We start from the raw sequence: 22,831 nt of genomic DNA on the forward strand, positions 1-22,831 counted from the left end.
GCGCTCCTCAATATCCTCAGGATTAAAAAGGAATCTTTTATATTCATTATTTTCATCAGATTCTTGAGATTTTTCCAAGATCTCAGGATCAGATAGTTCTGGATTTACGGAATCTGAATCACTTCCAACATACATAAGATCTCTAGAAGAACCTGGTCCATGGACTTAATCTCCTCCAGCAGACCAGATGATTTGGACTTGACAGACACGGTACACTCCTCGCATAAAGGTTTAGACCCTGAGGAAGGTAGTAGTTTAAAACAGACCACACTTCCTGGGTTTAACCTTGGCAGAAGAGGAAGACTCCTTTTCTCCCTGCAACATACAAGGGAGAGAAGAATCAACCACTACAGGGTAAGTATAACATAAGCAGGGTGCCCGAGACTGGCTACTCACAGAACCCAGGGCAGTGGGGGGGCTCAGATCCAGAGCCAGTGGTGGTAAAGGAACTCATGTTTCCAGTTCCCGTCGACAGAAACACCAGAGACTGCAGGGGGGGGACCTGAGGGCCGTGTTGGGACCGGCATTGCCCTGCTTTAAACACTGGGCATGCGCCAGCCAAGTGACATCACGACGCCAAGCCATGCCCCCTCGGCATCTGACATCACCACCCAGCGACTGGAGGGAAGCGCGTCCTAGCGTCGCTCCAGCCGCTTTCCACTCTGCATTAGGCCCTTTCTGGACCGCCGCAGGAGGGAGCTTCGCCAGGGCCACCATACAATAAAGGGGCCTAGGCGCAGACCACACAGGAGGAGGGAAGAGCCGGGCCGGAGAACAGACCTCCGGTCTGCAGTGCAAGCTGATCCAGGTATCAAAATTAGGCTAGGAACCCAAAAGAGCTTCTAGCACCTCTCGTCTGCCTTCCTTAGCAGGACAGGAAAGAATACTGGTGATGAGGGGTAGGGGTGGGGTTTTTAAACCTCAGTTTTTTCCTGTCCTATCAGAGGAAGTCAGTCTTAGGCTTCATTCACACAGTCAGTGTTTGGTCAGTGATTTCCATCAGTGATTGTGAGCCAAAACCAGGAGTGGATCCTACACAGACATGAGGTAGAAGGGAAAGATCTGCACCTGTTTTGTGTTTTGGACCCACACTTTGTTTTGGCTCAAAATCACTGAAGGAAATCACTGACCAAACACTGACTGTGCGAATAAGGCCTTAGGATGTGCTGTCATGGATATAATTAGTATCGCATTTCCCCAAGGGGGGGATAAAAAATTGCTGGTTATGCTGACATTAGTAATGTATGTGTACGTGTGACCCTTCTGATATCTTAAAAAACACTCCAGGATCACTGACAATATTAACATGTTCAACTGAAAGAGAAAAATACTTTTTTTTACTCGATCTCTTATGCAACACTGCCCTCTTGTGGATGAGAAAAGCATACACAGAAACTGAGCAGACCAAATGCAATAGTTAAGGCTCTTTCACGCGAGCAGATGCCATGTGGGTAATCTGCTGCGTGAAAGAGCCAAGCCCCGTTACGGACAGCAGAGACACGGAGCATTAACATGATTGATAATGCTCCATGCCGCTCTGATCTTTTTACTACAAAATCACAGTGAGATAATGTCACCGTGATTTTGTAGTAAAGGTCAGAGGCATGGAGCATTATCAATCATGTTAATGCTCCGTGTCTCTGCTGTCCGGAATGGGGCTTTGCCCTCATTCACGCAGTGGATTCCACACATGGGATCTGCTCGTGTGAAAGAGCCCTTAGAGCTTAAAAACTTACCTGAAGGCTGATGATATCCGCATCACAGCTGACTATTTCTTCCATGATGCCTTTTTTTCGGTACTCCCAATTTAATCCCCAGGAAGGGCAATAGCCGTAAAGCTGCCGAGTAGCGTATTTATCACAAAGGACATTGTAACACATAACTGTGAAGGAAACTGGAAAATAAAAGCATACAACTGCTATTAATTGAGTGTTATAATCTCAGTTCCCTTTTATAGATCCTTTGGAGGAATCGCCATCAGATTTCACAAATAAAATGTAACGTGCAGATTTACTAGGGCTGCATTCAAATCTGTCAGATGATCCAGCAGCCTGACCCGGTATAAATGGCAACCATCACCCAGCCAAAAAACGCTGATGCCAGATCACTGCCAGACCTTATTACAATCAAGGGGGTCTGGAGGTGAACTAGTGAATACAGCAATGCTGGATCTGGTGACCTCCGGCAGGCTGTAGTCTGCTGAAACAGCCTGTCGGGAATGTTCACCAGAGATGTGGACGCAGCCTTAGAAAAGCCAACAGGCTGAATTTGGCCTGACTGTTGTCTAAGGACTGTATTGCTCTCGGCTCATTACGCTTTCAAGTGACTGGGGCTAAACCTGCAAAGCCATAGTCCATGGACAGGAGTACAATTGTTTCTAATCTCAGACTATTACGCTAGGTCAATGACATGACTTGTGCAATGTTCCAGGCACAAATTCAATGATAATCTAGAACAGGGATGCTCAACCTGTGGGCCTCCAGCTGTTGCAAGACTACAACTCTCAGCATGCCCAAACATGCTAGGAGTTGTAGTTTTGCAACAGCTGGAGGGCCGCAGGTTGGGCACCCCTGATCTAGTAGAACACAGTCAAGTTCAAGATGGTGATTTCAGGTCCTAAAACCAAAAACACTTTCCAACTTATTTCTCAAACAAACTTTAGACTATTTAGCGTTTGTACCATTATATTGGATTAAGGCTACATTCAGACGACCGTAAGAATTTTGTGATGCACAAACCACAGATACAAGCCACGTGCGTTCCGCATTTTGCGCCCAACTGAGCAATTGCTGACAATAGGACATGCTCTATATTTTTTGCAGGGCAGCAGAACAGAACTATGGATGCGGACAGCATCTTTTGAAATGAAGGGACCCAGAAATAGAGTCCTCTCTGAATGGACCTTTACAAGTAACTGGAAGGTTATCCACTACAGATATCCAGGATTACGTGAAGCTTTTTTGCTTTGTCTCATGGCATTTACTACAGTAAAAGATACATGAAAAATTGTGTAGGTCAGTCCAACTCAGAGGATCCTTTTATTGTGCAAAGTATATATAAAAAATAAATAAAAAAATCTTGAAAATAATTCACATTTGCTGCATTCAGAGCCCCATAACAATTTAACTTTTCCATCCAGAGCTGTAAGGAGGGCTTTTTTTTGCAGGATGAGTTGTAGTTTTCATTGGTAGGATACATAGATGAAATAAAAATAAAATAAAAAAAAAAGCAGCACTGCCATGTTTAACAATGTTCAATAAAGTACACATTCATTTTAGTGGGTCATTACAAATTTGATAAGCAAAAGTAGAATTTTGGGGCTTTTTACTCAGATTTAAATTTTATTTTTAAATTGGCAGGCTCTGAGGTTACCGTTATGCCTCTAGCTGCCATGGCAATCCCTAGGCCCCAACAAACACATGGCAAAGGGGCGATTTAATAAAGCGGGAAACCAGCTATCTTTCTACCCATTTAGCTGGGGTCCTTAGCATTGATGGCAGCATTTAAGTGGGTTAAACCGCCAGGATCAGAGTTATCATCAACTAGCTGAAGGACCCGGCTTTGCTCGGGTATATTTAATCTATTTCATTTAATGTTTGTGTGTGTCGTTAAAAGATAAACACTATCCACTATAACAGTGACATCTACAGTACCCTGCCCCCAAAACAGTGACCTCCACAGCCCCCCACCCCTTTGCACTGAACCCCCCACAGTGCCCCGTCCCTTAAAATTGGACCTCCACAGCATCCCACCCCCTTAACTTTGACCTTTACAGCAGCCTTCCCCTTTAAAGGGAACCTGTCACCGTGATTGTGTATAGAGCTGAGGACATGGGTTGCTAGATGGCCGCTAGCACATCCGTAATACCCAGTCCCCCTAGCTCTGTGTGCTCTTATGTCAAAAAAAACAATTTGATACATATGCAAATGACCCTCAGAGGAGTCCTGTCCCTGACTCATCTCACATACAGGACTCATCTCAGGTTAATTTGCATATGTATCAAATCTTTTTTTACACAATAAAAGCACACAGAGCGATGGGGACTGGGTATTGCGGATGTGCTAGAGGCCATCTAGCAACCCATGTCCTCAGCTCTATGCACAAAATCCCGGTGACAGGTTCCCTTTAACAGTGACTTTCACAGCATACCACCCGCTTGACAGCGACCTCCACAGGGCCCCGCCGCCTTAACAGTGGCCTTTACTGGATCGGGGGAGTGTTCTTTTGAACAGCTCACTAAGAGTGCAGCACTGTACTGTCCGAGAGTGAGCTGCAGGGAGAAAGTCACCCTCCCTCCCACCTCTGCAGCTGACAGAAGTTGATTTTTACCTTCATTTTTTCAAACCCTGTCGGCTGAAGAGTGGAGGGGGCACGGCCTAACCAGATTGGGGCGTGGCTTAGCGGGACCTAGAAGTTAATTTTTAACTTCATTTTTTCAATCTCAGTCAGCTGAGGAGTGGAAGGGGGCGTGACCTAACCTGATCAGGGTGTGTCCTTTTGAACAGCTCACTCAAAGACAGCAGCACTGTGCTGTGAGTGCAAGCAGCAGGGAGAAAGTCACCCACCCTCCCACCTATGCAACTGACAGAAGTTGATTTTAACCTTCATTTTTTTCAATCACTGTTGGCTCAGGAGGGGGCCTAACCAGATAAGGGGCATGGCTTATAGGGACCTGTGGGCAGGGTTTTAAGTCTTTTGAGGGTGGACACTGGCAGGGGGCATGTCTTGGCTCCTTCCTTCAAGAGTGACGCCCCTCTGGGCACCGTACTGGCTCATTTGCATACCAAATAAACTGGATTTTCAGAGGATAAAAACATCTATTGCTGAAACAAAAGGACATCTGGAAATAAGGTACTAAGCGCTATTAGGCCATGGTTTTACTTCAATAGCAATTATCCTGGTGACAGATTTCCTTTAAAGCTCTCCTACAGCAGTGAAGAAAAATGGCTGGGTTGTTATGGAAACCTGGAGTAAAACTGTATGTGGAGTATGGAGGACCTGCAACCTTCTATTGGCTCATAAGGGTCATGTGTGACCAAGCTTCTATTGGTTAATGAATTTTTTGGGAATCTCAGGAACGGTAAGTCCTAGAGAGCCGAGACCTGGTCAAAAACCTTCCCGGTATCCGATGTACCTGTGCGCCAAATTTTGTGGTTAGAAATGCGATGGTGCGGATTCCTTTAGCGGACACACACAGCTTTATATATTAGATACAGAGCGTTACATTGTGTAACACAGCTGGAACCTGCAAGTATGAACACGAACATAGAATAAAAACTAAACATAAGCAGGACCCAAGTTAATTCTTATTCATAAGACTGAAGAAAATTCTTAAAGTTGCCCGTCAAGAATGCAAATAGCCAGGGAAATTTTCGACATCTATTTTCACTGTTCAATCTGTACAGATAGGTTCTTTAAGGTCTGCTAATACAGCTAATGAGTGGATTAGAAACTTTAAATTTGTATTCCGTAATCAGTCTTTGAAGCAAAGAAAGCTTAAAAGCCACACAGCTCTAATCTTTTTTTAGGCACATACCAAATAGTATGTGCAGAGATAAGTCATTTCTGTAATTCAGAGACCCTTAGTTTCCCTTCAGACACTACAAAGTATACTAACTCATGTCCATGGAGTGTAAATAAGTGAAATTACTAATAAGCATCATGGGCATCCAATAAATGCCAACCCTTTGCTGATAAGTAAAGATGAGCGAATTTCATATTTTTAAATCCGTACACACTTAGTTTGTTGGTTAAAGGTGATTTGCGTTATGATTCCGTTACCACAGACCATAACTCTTCTATTATGACCGAATGCCTCTAAAGCATTCCATTATGCATTCAGTCATAGAAGTCTATGGGCAGTAAAACAGATCCGTCTGGTTTCAGTTATGCAGGAGAGGACTCGGTATTAGAATTGTGTTATGGTCTGTGGTAACGAACTCCATAACACAATTTACCTTTAACTAACAAACGAAGCGTGAACGAATATGAAAATATGACATTCGCTCAATTCTGACAAGAATCAAGAGAAGCATTAAAATCTTGGAACATTTCACTAGCAGGTAATTAACAGCATTACTGTTCCTAAAATACAGATTGGACATTCAGAGAAGTGTTTAGAGACTAAGTGAAATAGACAAAATCATGCCCCTTATAGCATTGAAAAGCTTAATACCTGAGGGAAGAATTTGGTCTCGTTCTTTTAAAGTAATCCACGGCCTCTGAGGAAGCTGTTCTGGATGAACTGCAAATGTAGAAAATCGGACAAGATGTCAACAACACCTGCTTATAAATATTCACAAAAATGCAGGATAAATAATAGCAATACAGACTAAAAGTATGGCTACATGACTGCCCATTACTGCTCCACTTCTGTTTGCTTAGGTGTAAGCTTCTGTCCCCACTTTTCAATTCAGTATTTAAAAGGGGCATTCTGCTGGATGTTATAAACAATAACCATTAGACTGGTGGGGGTCCTACCACTGAGATACCCATCGATCACAAGAACAGGGTTCCAGAACCCCCCCCCCCAATGAACAGATCAACAGGTCAGGCATATGCACTGGCACTCTATTTATCTCTATGGGAGTTCCAGAAATAGTCAAGTGCTGTACTAGGCCATCCCCGGAACCCCCGTAAAGATGAATGGAGCGTCAGCTCACATGCTTGATCTGCAGATCCATTCATTTCCGGTGGCTTAAGGGTTACAGAGTCCCCATTCTCATCCTTGGTGGGAGTCTCAGTGGAAGGACCTACACTGATCTAATAGTTATCCCCTACCCTGTGGAAAGAAGATGACTTAAAAAGGGGTTGTGTCACTTCAGCAAGTGGCATTTATCAATAAGGGAAAGTTAATACAAGACACTTACTAGTGTATTGCGATTGTCCATATTGCTTCCTTTACTGGCTGAATTCATTTTTCCATCACTTTTTACCCTGCTCATTTCCATGGTTATGACCACCCTGTAATCCAGCAGCAGTGGCCGTGCTTGATTTTTTAATTTTTACTCAGGGTAGCATACATGGTTTCATTTTAAAGCATGCGTCTCAAAACCTTTAAAGGGTTGCCCCATGTCAAACACGTATTACCTAGCCACAGGAGGAGTGGTCACATGCACGCTGATATTCCACTCAACTCTATGGGACTGCTGGATATAGCAGACCACTTGCACTTGAGTATTAAACTAAATTTTTTTATTTAGAAACACATGTTGCACAAAATGTTGGATCTAGGAATGGCAGTGTTAAAAAGTAGAAATTCACATTACAAAGCACAAGGATAAATGGAAAAATATATATATATATATATATATATATATATATATATATATATATATATATATATATATATTTATTATGAAATGTTTGTGCAAGTCTCATGTATTTTCTAGATGTATAAGTGGATTCTCATATCCAAAAGACTAGAACGTGAGACAGCTTGTGGTCTGCTAGGGAGGCCTAGATCATCATTATATCTGGAAGAATCTTAGGTAAACACCTGCTAGATTGTCAAGCATGTAGTTCAGTAGCTTTCTGATCCCATCTGGCTCCTGGTACAGACCGAGAATATCCTGTGATAAAGGATTGCCTGGAAGTGAAAGAGAATTTAGTTTATATGGAAAGAAAAAAATAAATAAAACCCAAGACACAAGAACAACTTGCAAACAACAAGTACCTTTTAAACCCAGGGTCTGAAGCCTGAACAGTCGCCCCAGTTCATAAGGTAAAACCCGTAACAGATTGTTATTTAAAAGCAATTCCCTGTGGGAGAAACATCAATGTTTAGAAATCAATTGAAACCCCACACTGGCAACAAAAAACCCATCTGAGCCAAGTTCATGCAATGTTTTTCCAGTTGTCATTATATTAACCCTTTAGTGATTAGCCTGTTTTACACCTTAGCAATTTTCATCATCCTATTTCAAGAGCTAGAATTTAAAATGTATGTTTAAAGGGAGTCTGTCAAAGTTTCACCTTTTTAACCCTTCCCATAGCTTTCTAGCAGCCTTACAGTTAATAAAAACATTACCTTTATGAGCAATCCTGGACTTATAAAAAAGGCAAAACACATCTTAGTAGCATATGCAAATGAGGGCTCGCAAGTGCCCTGGGGCGGCGTTACCCTCGTAGGTGCCCAGCTAGCTCAGCCTTATTGTCGCTACCCCCCCGCCCATTCTTTCCCTCTAACCGCCCATCTACTTGTTTTGCCGAGATCCCGTGCCTGCACACTCAGTCCATCGGTGCATGCGCACTGCGATGCCCATTCCTTGCACGGCATCACAGTAATTAATGCGCATGCGCCGGCTAATGGCGCGAAACCACCACAAAGTAGGTGGTCCATCAACGCATGCGCATTAATTACTGTGATGCCGTACAAGGAATGGGCATCGCAGTGCGCAGGCGCAGGATCTCAGCGAAACAAGAAGTAGATGGGCGGTCAGAGGGAAAGGATGGGCGGGGGAAGAGACGATAAGGCTGAGCTAGCTGGGCACCTACGAGGGTAACGCCGCCCCTGGGCACTTGCGAGCCCTCATTTGCATATTCTAAGATGTTTTTTCCCGGTTTTATAAGTCCAGGATTGCTCATAAAGGTAACGTTTTTATTAACTGTAAGGCTGCTAGAAAGCTATTGGAAGGGTTAAAAAGGTGAAACTTTGATGACAGACTCCCTTTAAAAAAACAAAAAACAAACAACTTTGTTTTACCGCTATTGCAAAATAAAAATCCTCTTAAAAAAAGTTTCATTGCTAGATCTCAAAACCCATAGCTTTAATTTTTCTTTCAACTGAGCTGTTTGAGGGCTAGATTTTCGCAGTATGACTTTAGTTTTCATTTGACCATTTTGGGGAACATAGAATAAAACGCAATCAAAATGTCCTATTTTAGGTGTGGCATATAAGAAAAAATAATTATGGCTTATTTATATATTATAGTGTTAACTGTGGAATAAATAATGTGATGCCTATAGTTCAAGTTGTTACAGATGTGATATATATGCGAAGAGGATTGTATTTTTTAAATTTTTTTACCATTTAAAAAACGAAATTCTAGGAAAGCAAATTTTCTTTATTTTTACTTGGGGATTTTTGTAACTAAAATATTTCATTTTGCCACTGATCAGTCCCACAAGACTGACATGCGCTGCTTGATAGAGTTCATAATATATTGTAGTACAGTTGTAGTTGTGTGGCATTGTATTTTAAAAGCAAGAAAAAAAAAAAAGATAGCCTGTTATAGCCAATTGCTAATTATTTATTCTTAATCACCAACGAAAAAAATGAAAATAAAAAGCGATCTAAAAGTGGAACTTATCCCAAAATGATACCACTGAAAACAACAAGTTGCCCCGCAAAAAAGCAAGCCCTCACACAACTCCATAGAAAGAAAAAAATTATAATAAAGTTATGGGTCTTAGGAAGCGGCGATGCAAAGATTTTTTAAAATGTAAAAACAAAACACTACATGTATTTGGTATCGCTGTAATCGTACTGACCCAAAGAGGCTATAGTGTTAGGCTACTTTCACACTAGCGTTCGGAGCGGGTCCGTCTGATGTTTCATCAGACGGATCCGCTCCTATAATGCAGACGTTTGGATCCGTTCAGAACTGATCTGTCTGCATTATAGTTTAGAAAAATTTCTAAGTGTGAAAGTAGCCTGAACGGATCCGTCCAGACTTTACATTGAAAGTCAATGGGGGATGGATCCGTTTGAAGATTGAGCCATATGGTGTCATCTTCAAACGGATCCGTCCCCATTGACTTACATTGTAAGTCTGGACGGATCCGTTTGCCTCCGCACGGCCAGGCGGACACCCGAACGCTGCAAGCAGCGTTCAGGTGTCCGCTTGCTGAGCGGAGGCTGAACGCTGCCAGACTGATGCATTCTGAGCGGATCCGCATCCACTCAGAATGCATTAGGGCAGTACGGATGCGTTCGGGGCCGCTTGTGAGAGCCTTCAAACGGAGTTCACAAGCGGAGCCCCGAACGCTAGTGTGAAAGTAGCCTTAGTTATACTGAAAAATAAATGCTGTAACAGTTTTGCCGTTACCCTCCTCCCAGAAAGTTAATAAAAAGTTAATCAAAAAGTTGTGTACCCCAAAATGACACCATTAAAAACCACAACTAGTTCTGTACAAAACAAGCCTTCATACAGCTACATAGCCAGAAAATGCTTGGTCAGTAAAGGCCCTAAACAGGCTGGTCACTAAGGTGTTAAGAGCAGACATAAGTAAAAAGGAGAAATTAACCAAGCCCATAAGTAACAAAAAAAATGTTTAAACTAAATATCTGAAAAGCATTATTGGTCCACAAGTGGTTAAATAAATAAAAAAACAGGCACTTTTTGATCAAACCAGGGTCACCTACTCACCTGAGAGACACAACGTTCCCTAGCTCTGCTGGTAAACTTCTGAGCTTATTGGAAGAGAGGTCCAAATAAACCAGATTGTGGAGCTTGGCAATATCAGGTGGAATACGAGAGAGGTTGTTATCACTGAGGTGTAACACAGTCAAGTGTGTCAATGACCAAAGCGATGTGCTTAAACTTCGCACCCTCCCTACACAAGAGAAAATGGATGAGAAAGGATAAAAAATAAAATAAAATTAAACTGAAGTAATTATTGTAAACAGGAATGAGCGAATCGACTTCGGATGAAACATCCACAGTCGATTCGTATAAAACATTAGAATATTGTACGGAGCAATGTACGGAGCCAAAGTTATTACTTCGCAAAGTCTTGAGAAACCTTGGTACTGAACCAGAGTTCGGTAAAAGGTTTTTTTTACAGTAGAAATTAATTTCTGAGACTATCCGAAGTCCCACGAGACTTCGCAAAGTAATAACTTCGGCTCATTGGAGCCAATACATTCTAATACTGTATGGAGCACTCGATCTGAACAGTATTCTAACAGTTTTATGCAAATCGACTTCGGATTGATTTGCTCATCCCCAACTGTAAACTCAAACACAGCACCCCGCTACCCCCCCACATCCATAATTCTGAAGACAGAAAATTATTCCAGTGCAGCTGATTAAAGGGGTTAACCAAACCCTATAATGACCCGCAGAATGGTGTGGTGGCCATTGTTGCTGTGGTGCCCAGTACGAGGGCAGCATTTCCAAGCAGCAGGGGAGCCGTTTGGCTGCTGGGTCCAACATCCAATAGCAGGCAAAGATGGTGCCAAGCAGAGGCAGTGTAGGGATCCAGAGAGCGGGTAAGTATGCTCAAGAGGAGGGGCCCAGGCATTCTATGGGGATTGCATAACCTCTAACCCTAGAGGAGAGGAGCCACAGACTGAAACATCAAAAGGTCAGCCTTGAATGGTCAACTATGTGATACATGAACAAGATGGGTCCTCCAGTGACGCAAACTCTCCTCTAAGACAACTATATGCTGTAAATCAGGGCTGAGATTACGGGTAGGCGCCCTCTTTGCTACACATTATGGGGGCACAATCATGGCTGGATTGTGGCCATTCAGCCTCACAGGTCACAATGACACCACCACCCTATGCGCCGGATCTCCAGTGTGGATGTCATGTGGACCGCCTGTGCCGGGACACTGCACTGCAGGCCACAGACCTCTTCCAATCTGTGGCGTTATAAATGAACTGACTGAGTTATAAATGAAAGGGGTCATTAGAGGTACAGGGGCATTATAAATATTGGAGACACTATGGTTATATTAACACTAATAGGTGTACTGCGTTATTAGGAATAAAATGTAGGCATGGCTACTAATGGGGGCACTCTTGGAGAGTATTATCAGTAAGGGGGACACTTAATCAGGACAGTCTGGGGGCACCATTATTTCTGACAGGATAGTGTTTGGGGACATGGTTAAGCAGAGTATTGGGAGGAGCAGCAGGATGACCAATGTCTGTATGAATTCGGGGGGCTAATTTGCAGAATCTCTAAGGCCCCTTTCAGATGGGCGAGAACCCTGTGCGGGTGCAATGCGTGAGGTGAACGCATTGCACCCGCACTGAATCCAGACCCATTCACTTCAATAGGGCTGTGCACATGAGCGGTGATTTTCATGCATCATTTGTGCGTTGCGTGAAAATTTGCAGCAGGTTCTATATTCTGCGTTTTTCACACAACGCAGGCCCCATAGAAATGAATGGGTATGAGTGAAAATCGCAAGCAAGTGTGGATGCGGTGCGATTTTCACGCATGGTTGCTAGATGATAGGGATGAGCAACCCCAGACCCCATTAAAGTAAATTCACTATTTTCCCTTATAACATGGTTATAAAGGAAAAAAATTGCATTCTATCTTCATTCAGCAGTACCTGCATTGTAATCGCGCTCACCACATGGTGAGCGCAGTGATGTCATCACCAAAGGTCCTTTTACAGGTCCTGAAAGAAGTAGAGGATGCCGGCTGCGCGATCAATTGGAACAGGAAAGTACTTTTTTTTATTTTTTAACCCCTCAATCTACATTTTACTAAGCATTCTGTATTAAAGCTATTTTCCCTTATAACAATGTTATAAGGGAAAATAATAAAATCTACAGAACACCTAACCCAAACTTCAGTGAAGAAGTACGGGTACCACAGTCCGTTTTTTTTATCACGCGCGTGCAAAACGCATTGCACCCACGCGATAAAAACTGAACAGTGGAACGCATTCTCAGTCAAAACTAACTGCAATTGCGTACCTACTCGCACGATTTTTCCCTGATCGCAGATGCAACGAATACAGACACGCTCATCTGCAAGGGGCCCAACAGTCATCCATGTACCATATAGTAATACTGGTGTCTTATGTGGGAGAATGGGCTGCACACAACTGACCAAATGTGTCTGCCTGTGATGGTCTGGACCAAGTAGAGAAGAAAAGGAACTGAAATCCGTGGAGACGGCGCCTTAAGGCTGAGTTCACACGGGCGAGATTTCCGCGCGGGTGCAATGCGGTAGGTGAACGTATTGCACCCGCACTGAATCCGGCACCATTCATTTCAATGGATCTGTGTACATGAGCGTTTTTTTTCACGCATCACTTCTGCAATGCTTTAAAATCGCAGCATGTTCTATATTCTGCGTTTGTAACGCAGGACAGGCCCCATAGAAGTGAATGGGGCTGCGTGAAAAACGCACTGCATCCGCAAGCAAGTGCGGGTGCGATGCGTTTTTCACTGATGGTTGCTAAGAGATGTTGTTTGTAAACCTTCAGTTTTTTATCACGCGCGTGAAAAACGCATCAAAACGCATTGCACCCGCGCGGAAAAAACTGAACAACTAAACGCAATCGCAGACAAAACTGACTGAACTTGCTTGCAAAATAGTGCGAGTTTCACTGAACGCACCCTGAACGCATCCTGAGCCAATCCGTCACGCCCGTGTGAACCCAGCCTTAAGTTACTGGATCTTCCCCAGATTGCTTCTTTTAAAAGTGCTTTAATATCTTAAAGTGACGTTACTTCCTAATAGAGGGGTGAGGCAAAATTTGCCCGCTCCGCCTATGGTGCCAAACTACCTAGTCCTGCCCTGCTGTAAGTGTCTGACAACTAATTTAGTCCATAATAAATATTAATGCGGTCTACCAGAATAATTCTGCATTCAGAAACAGAATTGAGCACTCAACCCATTAAACTCATTCTAGTTTCTTTATATGTAGAGTGACAATACTTAAAAGGGCATCTATCAGCAGATTTGTACCTATGAAACTGGCTGACCCGTTACATGTGCGCTTAGCAGCTGAAGGCATCTGTGTTGGTCCCATGTACATATGCAAACGAGCATCAGAGGCTCAGCTCTCTGCATCTGCGGCACCCTCACCACTGACAGGGCGAGGTGCGAAATTGTTTTTGAACTGCATGGTTCTGTCAAAGTGGAGTTGACATGGCAGTTGCAGAGGGAGCCGAGCCCCTAGGTGTAATGGCAACACCCTTGTTGCTCCTAGCGGCTCATTTACATATATTAAAACTTCATTTTTCTTAGCAATGCAGGCACATAAACATGAAGCTAACACAGATGCCTTCAGCTGCCAAGTGCACATGTAACAGGTCAGCCAGTTTCATAGGTACAAATCTGCTAAGAGATGCCCTTTAATTTTGCTTTAGGTTGAAGGAAAAAAAGCACACCAAACATGCACTTACCAGAAATTTCCAATTCATCCCAGTGAGACTTCTTGCCATTGGCCACCTCTTCTGCTGACATGATTGTATATATTCTACGAGGATCAGGAGGGTCATATTTTTCTTTGGGCATCCCTGTTAGTCTAAAATATTGGTAGAAAAGGAAAGCAAGACAGTCAGAATATACTTCCAAAGTTTAGAAAAAATTTATTAAAGGGGTTGAATGATATTACTAGGAATTTAACAGGTATGCTCATGTGGTTGCTGACCTGAATCATCATCATGTCCCCCTCTCACTTTAAATTGTATTCTGACCCGTTCTTACCATGTAAAAAGCCCTGTGGTTTAGATCCTGTATATGCCACTGCCTATTGTATCCAAAGTTCAAATCCATGATGCACTCTGCCACAGCACCACCCCCAATAACGTCCTGCTAGTTAGGGTGCCTTCACACGCGGGGCAGAAAGTGCATGATTTCTACAGTCGTGGCCAAAAGTTGAGAATGACACAAATATTAGTTTTCACAAAGTTTGCTGCTAAACTGCTTTTAGATCTTTGTTTCAGTTGTTTGTGATGTAGTGAAATATAATTACACGCACTTCATAAGTTTCAAAGGCTTTTATCGACAATTACATGACATTTATGCAAAGAGTCAGTATTTGCAGTGTTGGCCCTTCTTTTTCAGGACCTCTGCAATTCGACTGGGCATGCTCTCAATCAACTTCTGGGCCAATTCCTGACGGATAGCAACCCATTCTTTCATAATCACTTCCTGGAGTTTGTCAGAATTAGTGGGTTTTTGTTTCTCCACCCGCCTCGAGGATTGACCACAAGTTCTCAATGGGATTAAGATCTGGGGAGTTTCCAGGCCATGGACACAAAATGTCAACGTTTTGGCCTTATGGCACGGTGCTCCATCGTGCTGGAAAATGCATTGTTCTTCACCAAACTGTTGTTGGAAGAAGTTGCTGTTGGAGGGTGTTTTGGTACCATTCTTTATTCATGGCTGTGTTTTTGGGGAAAATTGTGAGTGAGCCCACTCCCTTGGATGAGAAGGAACCCCACACATGAATGGTCTCAGGATGCTTTACTGTTGGCATGACACAGGACTGATGGTAGCGCTCACCTTTTCTTCTCCGGACAAGCCTTTTTCCAGATGCCCCAATCAATCGGAAAGAGGCTTCATCGGAGAATATGACTTTGCCCCAGTCCTCAGCAGTCCATTCACCATACTTTCTGCAGAAGATCAATCGTTCCCTGATGTTTTTTTTTGAGAGAAGTGGCTTCTTTGCTGCCCTTCTTGACACCAGGCCATCTTCCAAAAGTCTTCGCCTCACTGTGCGTGCAGATGCGCTCACACCTGCCTGCTGCCATTTCTGAGCAAGCTCTGCACTGGTGGCACTCCGATCCCGCAGCTGAATCCTCTTTAGGAGACGATCCTGGCGCTTGCTGGACTTTCTTGGATGCCCTGAAGCCTTCTTAACAAGAATTGAACCTCTTTCCTTGAAGTTCTTGATGATCCTATAAATTGTTGATTGAGGTGCAATCTTAGTAGCCACAATATCCTTGCCTGTGAAGCCATTTTTATGCAACGCAATGATGGCTGCACGCGTTTCTTTGCAGGTCACCATGGTTAACAATGGAAGAACAATGATTTCAAGCATCACCCTGCTTTTAACATGTCAAGTCTGCCATTTTAACCCAATCAGCCTGACATAATGATCTCCAGCCTTGTGCTCGTCAACATTCTCACCTGAGTTAACAAGACGATTACTGAAATGATCTCAGCAGGTCCTTTAATGACAGCAATGAAATGCAGTGGAAATTTTTTTGGGGGATTAAGTTAATTTTCATGCCAAAGAAGGACTATGCAATTCATCCGATCACTCTTCATAACATTCTGGAGTATATGCAAATTGCCATTATAAAAACTTAAGCAGCAACTTTTCCAATATTTATGTAATTCTCAAAACTTTTGGCCACGACTGTACAAGCCCCATTAAGATGAACAGAACTGATTTTCAGTTGCAGAATTTTCTACCACAAAACCTGCCTCGTGTGAAAGCACCCTAACATGGACACCCCTAATAACGTCCAGCTAGTTTATAGCTCCTCCCAGGCAGCTAGTTACACTGACAATCCCCTCTGTTGCCAATTTCACATGGCCATAAAAGGAAATAAGAGCTGCGTGGTCATGTGACCACAGCCCAAAACAGAAGACAGGAGAAATACATAATACTTATGAAGGTAGTGCAATTTTGTAGAGGATGTTGATACAAAACAGAAAACTAAAAGAAATGCACCGTTTAACCGCTTAAGGCCTCATGCACACAATTGTTGTGTGCGCCCGTGGCCGTTGTGCCGTTTTCCGGACCCATTGACTTTCAATGGGTCCGTGGAAAAATCGGAAAATGCACCGTTTTGCAGCCGCATCCGTGATCAGTGTTTCCTGTCCGTCAAAAAAATATGACCTGTCCTATTTTTTTGACGGACAGCGGTTCACGGACCCATTCAAGTCAATGGGTCCGTGAAAGAACAGGGATGCACACAAGATTGGCATCCGCGTCCATGATCCGTAGGTTACTTTCATACAGACGGATCCGAAGATCCGTCTGCATAAAAGCTTTTTCAGAGCCGAGATTTCACTTCGTGAAAACTCAGAACCGACAGTATATTCTAACACAGAGGCGTTCCCATAGTGATGGGGACGCTTCTAATTAGAATATACTACGAACTGTGTACATGACTGTTCCCTGCTGCCTGGCAGTACCCGATCTCTTACAGGGGGCTGTGATCCACACAATTAACCCCTCAGGTGCAGCACCTGAGGGGTTAATTGTGCATATCATAGCCCCCTATAAGAGATCAGGGGCTGCCAGGCAGGAGGGGGCAGACCCTCCTCCCTCCCCAGTTTTAATTTCATTGGTGGCCAGTGCGGCCCTCCCTCTATTGTATTAATTTCATTGGTGGCCAGTGTGCGGGCCCCCCTCCCTCCCTCTATTGTATTATCATTGGTGGCCAGTGTGCGTCCTCCCCTCTCCCCCGATCATTGGTGGCAGCGGAGAGTTCCGATCGGAGTCCCAGTTTAATCGCTTGGGCTCCGATCGGTAACCATGGCAACCAGGACACTACTGTAGTCCTGGTTGCCATGGTTACTTAGCAATATTAGAAGCATCATACTTACCTGCTGCGCTGTCTGTGACCGGCCGGGAGCTCCTCCTACTGGTAAGTGACAGGTCTGTGCGGCGCATTGCTTAATGATCTGTCACTTACCAGTAGGAGGAGCTCCCGGCCGGTCACAGACAGCACAGCAGGCAAGTATGATGCTTCTAATATTGCTAAGTAACCATGGCAACCAGAACTACAGTAGTGTCCTGGTTGCCATGGTTACCGATCGGAGCCCCAGCGATTAAACTGGGACTCGGATCGGAACTCTCCGCTGCCAATGATCGGGGGGGGGGGAAGCCGCACACTGGCCACCAATGATATTCAAACTGGGGAGGGAGGGGGGGGGGGGGTCTGCCCCCTGCTGCCTGGCAGCTCCTGCTGATCTCTTACAGGGGGCTGTGATCAGCACAATTAACCCCTTCAGGTGCGGCGCCTGAGGGGTTAATTGTGCTGATCACAGCCCCCTGTAAGAGATCAGGTTCTGCCAGGCAACAGGGGGCAGTCATGTACACAGTTCGTAGGATATTCTAACTTGAAGCGTCCCCATCACCATAGGAACGCCTCTGTGTTAGAATATACTGTCGGATATGAGTTTCACGATCCAACTCAAATCCGATGGTATATTCTAACAGAGGCGTTCCCATGGTGATGGGGACGCTTCAAGTTAAAATATATTGTCGGATTGGAGAAAACTATGGTATATTAACTCCTGACTTTACATTGAAAGTCAATGGGGGACGGATCCGTTTTCAATTGCACCATATTGTGTCAACGTCAAACGGATCTGTCCCCATTGACTTGCATTGTAAGTCAGGACGGATCCGTTTGGCTCCGCACGGCCAGGCGGACACCAAAACGACTTTCTCTTCATGTCCGTGGATCCTCCAAAAATCAAGGAAGACCCACGGACGAAAAAACGGTCACGGACCAACGGAACCCCGTTTTGCGGACCGTGAAAAAAAATACTGTCGTGTGCAGGAGGCCTAAAGCAGTTCTTCCAGGTTTTAATTCATCTCTTGTCCACAGGTGAGGGGATAACTGATTGGTGGGGGGTCCAAGTGCTGGGACCCCCACAGATTCCAAAATCTTGGTTATTTCCAGTGGTCCAATAGAGAATGAATGAAGCAGCAGGGTGCATGCTCGGCCTTGCTCTGAGAAAGTGAACAGGTTCCAGCAGTCAGACCCCCACCGATCAGTTTGTGTATAAGACTTGGCACAACCCCTTTAAGGAATGCTCCAGTTTCGGCCTCATCAGGAGATTTGTGATTTCCAAACCAAGGGCAGCATGAATTATTGCTGGATAAATACTATAGCGGCTCACCTTAACACTCCTATGAATATGGTGCACTCCTCAGGAATCACCCAACTCCAAAAGTCAATAATCAAAAAATGGAGGGGCACTCAAATATCGGAGTATACTGGACAGCAAAGACAGATATATGTGTTTTATTGATATAATAAAATATCATGTAATATAGATAAAATATCATAAAATAAACACCATACAATACAATATATAAAATGATAGATCTCTAAGGCTACTTTCACACTGGCGTTTCTGGGTCCGCTTAGAGATCCGTTTCAGGGCTCTCACAAGCGGCAGATCCGTTCAGAATGCATCAGTTTACCTCCGATCAGTCTCCATTCCGCTCTGGAGGCGGACACCAAAACGCTGCTTGCAGCGTTTTGATGTCAGGCTAACGAAACTGAGCCAAACTGATCCGTCCTGACTTACAATGTAAGTCAATGGGGACGGATCCGTTTTCACTGACCATATGGTGAAATTGAAAACGGATCCGCCTTCCATTGACTTTGTTCTGAACGGATACAAGCGTTTGCATTATCGGTGCGGATCAGTCTGTGCAGATACCAGACGGATCAGCACCTAACGCAGGTGTGAAAGTAGCCTTAGTAACTGTCCCAATAGGAAGTGTGGTACACTGTCGGGTGACCTTACGGGGTAAAGTTCCGTTGGTATCACTAATCACAGAGTCAATGTTAAACTTCTAGCGGTGCATTCCATATAACAAATGAATAATAGTTGGTACCTTACCACTCAACTAGCCGGCGTTTGTTCAACTTCTTGATCTGCCGCCCGGACCTTCCACGGCGTCCCGTGTGGTCTCGGTCATACAGTGGCGTCCCACGTGACCCAGCTGCGTCTCACATTACCTCACTTCCTATATACGCTGGTCATCAACTGTGCGCTCCAATAGGGAACTTCTGTGTTCCATGGTGCGTTCCACTTGCAAAGTAGAAGGTTAGAGCTCTCCTGGACATCTGCATGTAGTGGAAGAAAGCTGTATCGCTGGTATATCATACAGCATAAGGATCCGGATGGTATAGATCAGGGATGGCCAACCTGCGGCTCTCCAGCTGTTGTAAAACTACAACTGCCACCATGCCCTGCTGTAGGCTGATAGCTGTAGGCAGTGTGAGCATGATGGGAGTTGTAGTTTTGCAACAGCTGGAGAGCCTCAGGTTGGCCATCTCTGGTATAGATGCTTGCTAGAACACTTCCGCCATACGCATTTTTGGGGTAACTCCCCTTCCTCAGTGGCAGTGCAAGCAAGCAGAGAATGCCATGTATTTATACCAGGCTTAATCCATGGGGATGATGGGATAAGGGTAGCTCCCAAAATGTGGCATGGAGCACAGTAACTTCAGGATACAATAGAAATGATAGGCAAAGGTATCAATATAATAGCATCATATAATAGTGTGTGTGTGTGAGTGTGAGTGTGTGTGTGAGAGTGTGTGAGTGAGTGTGAGTGTATCTAAAAAAATATCCGGATACTTATGCTGTATGATATACCAGCGATACAGCTTTCTTCCACTACATGCAGATGTCCAGGAGAGCTCTGACCTTCACATTTACAAGTGGAACGCAGAAATTCCCTATTGGAGCGCACAGTTGATTACCTCACTTCCTATACACGCCGGTCACGTGGTCACTATCCGATCAAGTGAGACGCAGCTGGGTCACATGGGACGGCGCTGTATGACCGCGAGACCACACGGGACGCCGTGGAAGGTCCGGGCGGCAGATCAAGAAGTTGAGTGGTAACGCACCAACTTTCATTTATGTTATATGGAATGCACCACTTGAAGTTTAACATTGACTCTGTGATTAGTGATACCAACGGAACTTTACCCCATAAGGTCACCTGACAGTGTACCACACTTCCTATTGGGACAGTTACTTACATATCTATCATTTTATATATTGTATGGTCTGGTGTTTATTTAATGACATTTTATTTTATCTATATTACATGATATTTTATTATATCAATAAACCACATATATGTCTTTGCTGCGGCATGAATTATTGATAGGCTCCCTCATTACAAAACTGTTAAAGGGTTTCTGTCACCAGAAATACCTAAATGAAACTGGCTGACATTAGAGATGTGCTAATGTAATCTGAACCTAACTAGCCTATTCCTATCCATGCCCCCATTACGTCATAAATGCAACTTTTATAATAAGCAAATTAGCCCTGATTGACAGGGCCAGGCAGCGTTCGCATCCTCCTGCTGGCCCTGACTGTATGGTAAATATCACGCCTGCGAAGGCATAGTGAAAGGAGGCGGCTCACTGGCTGCCGACTTCCTTACTGCGCTGAATATTGAACAGCACGGCGCAGGCACGAGGCACTCAGGAGCGGCAGGAGGATGCGAACGCTGCCTGGCCCTGTCAATCAAGACTTGGAGGGAGGTGACAGGTGGGAGAAGGGAGCCACTAGGAGCAGGAGCAACTTCTAAAAGTTACATTTATGGAGTAATGGGGGCATGGACAGGAATAGACTAGTTAGGTTCAGATGACATTACCACATCTCTAATGTCAGCTAGTTTAATTTAGGCATTTCTGGTGACAAACCCTTTAAATTCAAAACCACTACAGCATTTATGAGAAAACATAGCTCCACAACAAGCTGGGCACATTGAGTGGTGTATGATGGGCGGCTCCCCTCTGGCTTTTCCCTGCCCTTCTTGCCTGACCAGTTTCTCACATCTTTTGACAGGCTACCTTCAAATTTGGTTTGCGTCCTAGCATTCAACCAGTCGCAGTGCTCTTTAAACTTAACCCAACGATAAACTTGTCATTAATCCTAGTAGGCAAAGTTGTGTAAAAAGTTAGTGACCACTTAAGGCTACCTAGTGATGTGTCCTTCCCCATCGTGTCCAATCATGTCTATATGGGAATAGATTCATCTAGTCAGCACGAGTTCTCCACCTGAGGTGCTGTCCCGGCAGGTGAAGCGCCCATCTGCCGCCTGATTGACAGGGCTGGACATCTCGCACCTGTGCCGCTGTTCTGCTTCAGGAGCAGCTACCTGGAAGAGCAGCTGCAAGTTTGTTAGGGATGCACTACATGTCTGGCCCTGTCAAATGGCAGGTGGGTGCTTCATCTGAAGGGACAGCCCCTCACAGGTGGAGAACTCCTGCTGATGAGGAATCTATTCGCTCCGCTCTAGTCTGCACACTTAAAACGCACAGGCATCTATAAGGGTCCATTCACACATCCACAACTGTTTTGCGGTCCGCAAAACACGGACACCGGCCATGTACGTTCCTGCATGGCTGGCACTATAATAAAAATGCCTTTTCTTGTCAGTGGTTGCAGACAATAGGACACGTTCTATTTTTTTTGCGGGGCCGCGGAACGCGAGTGCAGATGCGGACAGCACATTGTGTGCCATCCACATCTTTTGTGGCCCCATTGAAAATGAATGCAGCCGCTGAGCATCCTTCCCTGACTGCACAGCGTGAGATTTACATGGCAGAGACGGCTGGCGGGAGGAGAGCAGCGCTGCCCTGGAACCTGTCAATTGAGAGAAGGGCGTGAAAAGAGTCGGGCAAACAGAGCCTCTAGGAGCAGGTGCAACGCCCCCTCCCCTAGAGGCTAATTAGCATATTATAAAAGTTTCTCAATAACGGCGGCAGGCAGTGAGATGGCACTAATATAGTCATGTTCAGCTGACATTAGCACATCGCTAATGTCCGCCAGCTTAATACCCATTTTTCAAGTGACAGAAACCCTTTAATGTCTGCTAGACGCCAAAACATTCTTGGTGCATCATGGGTAAAATTTTGGGCAGAAATCTTGCTCCGCTGTCACTTCTCAGCTTATTAAAAACATAGCACCATTCATTGACATTACACAAGATTTTGATATTGATGGCCTATCCTGAGGACAGCTAATCAATATCAGACCGGCAGGACCCAACCTGAGCACCCACTGATCAGCAGTTTGAGGAGGTAGTATATGCAAGTTGGCACTCTGGTATTTCTGATGTGGTGGAGAGCACTCTGCATATATGTGAAGAAAAGACAGGCACTCACTTTGTTAATATATCGTGGTGTTTATCAGCCTATTGTAGATATACTGTAGAAAGCTACAATGTGGCGATAAACAGCAAGATATATCAACAAAGGAAATGCCAGTCTTTTCTTAGCAGTTTGAGGAGGTGAGTGTTTCGGTGAGTGCCAAAGCCTCCTTGCAGCTTACCAGGTACAGCACTGTCCTTTGGATAGCAGCCTTGCTTGGTATTGCAGGTCAGCACCATTCACTGGG

The 22,831-nt window shown here is 44.5% G+C and overlaps 1 protein-coding gene across 1 annotated transcript in view; it reads right to left on the minus strand.

Annotated features, from left to right (window-relative positions):
* The window catches only part of CNOT6L (CCR4-NOT transcription complex subunit 6 like), a 63,960-nt gene that overhangs the window by 13,193 nt on the left and 27,936 nt on the right, over positions 1-22,831 (minus strand). The window contains exons 2-7 of the mRNA XM_040418024.1: positions 14,105-14,226; positions 10,371-10,557; positions 7,676-7,761; positions 7,499-7,588; positions 6,176-6,244; positions 1,737-1,894 (exon numbers count right to left, since the gene is read on the minus strand). Of these exons, the coding sequence (XP_040273958.1) occupies positions 1,737-1,894; positions 6,176-6,244; positions 7,499-7,588; positions 7,676-7,761; positions 10,371-10,557; positions 14,105-14,216 (702 nt within the window). The 5' untranslated portion in view covers positions 14,217-14,226. The remainder of the gene's footprint in view (positions 1-1,736; positions 1,895-6,175; positions 6,245-7,498; positions 7,589-7,675; positions 7,762-10,370; positions 10,558-14,104; positions 14,227-22,831) is intronic.

Source organism: Bufo bufo, chromosome 2 (assembly GCF_905171765.1).
Source record: "Bufo bufo chromosome 2, aBufBuf1.1, whole genome shotgun sequence".
Classification (NCBI taxonomy): Eukaryota; Metazoa; Chordata; class Amphibia; order Anura; family Bufonidae; genus Bufo; species Bufo bufo.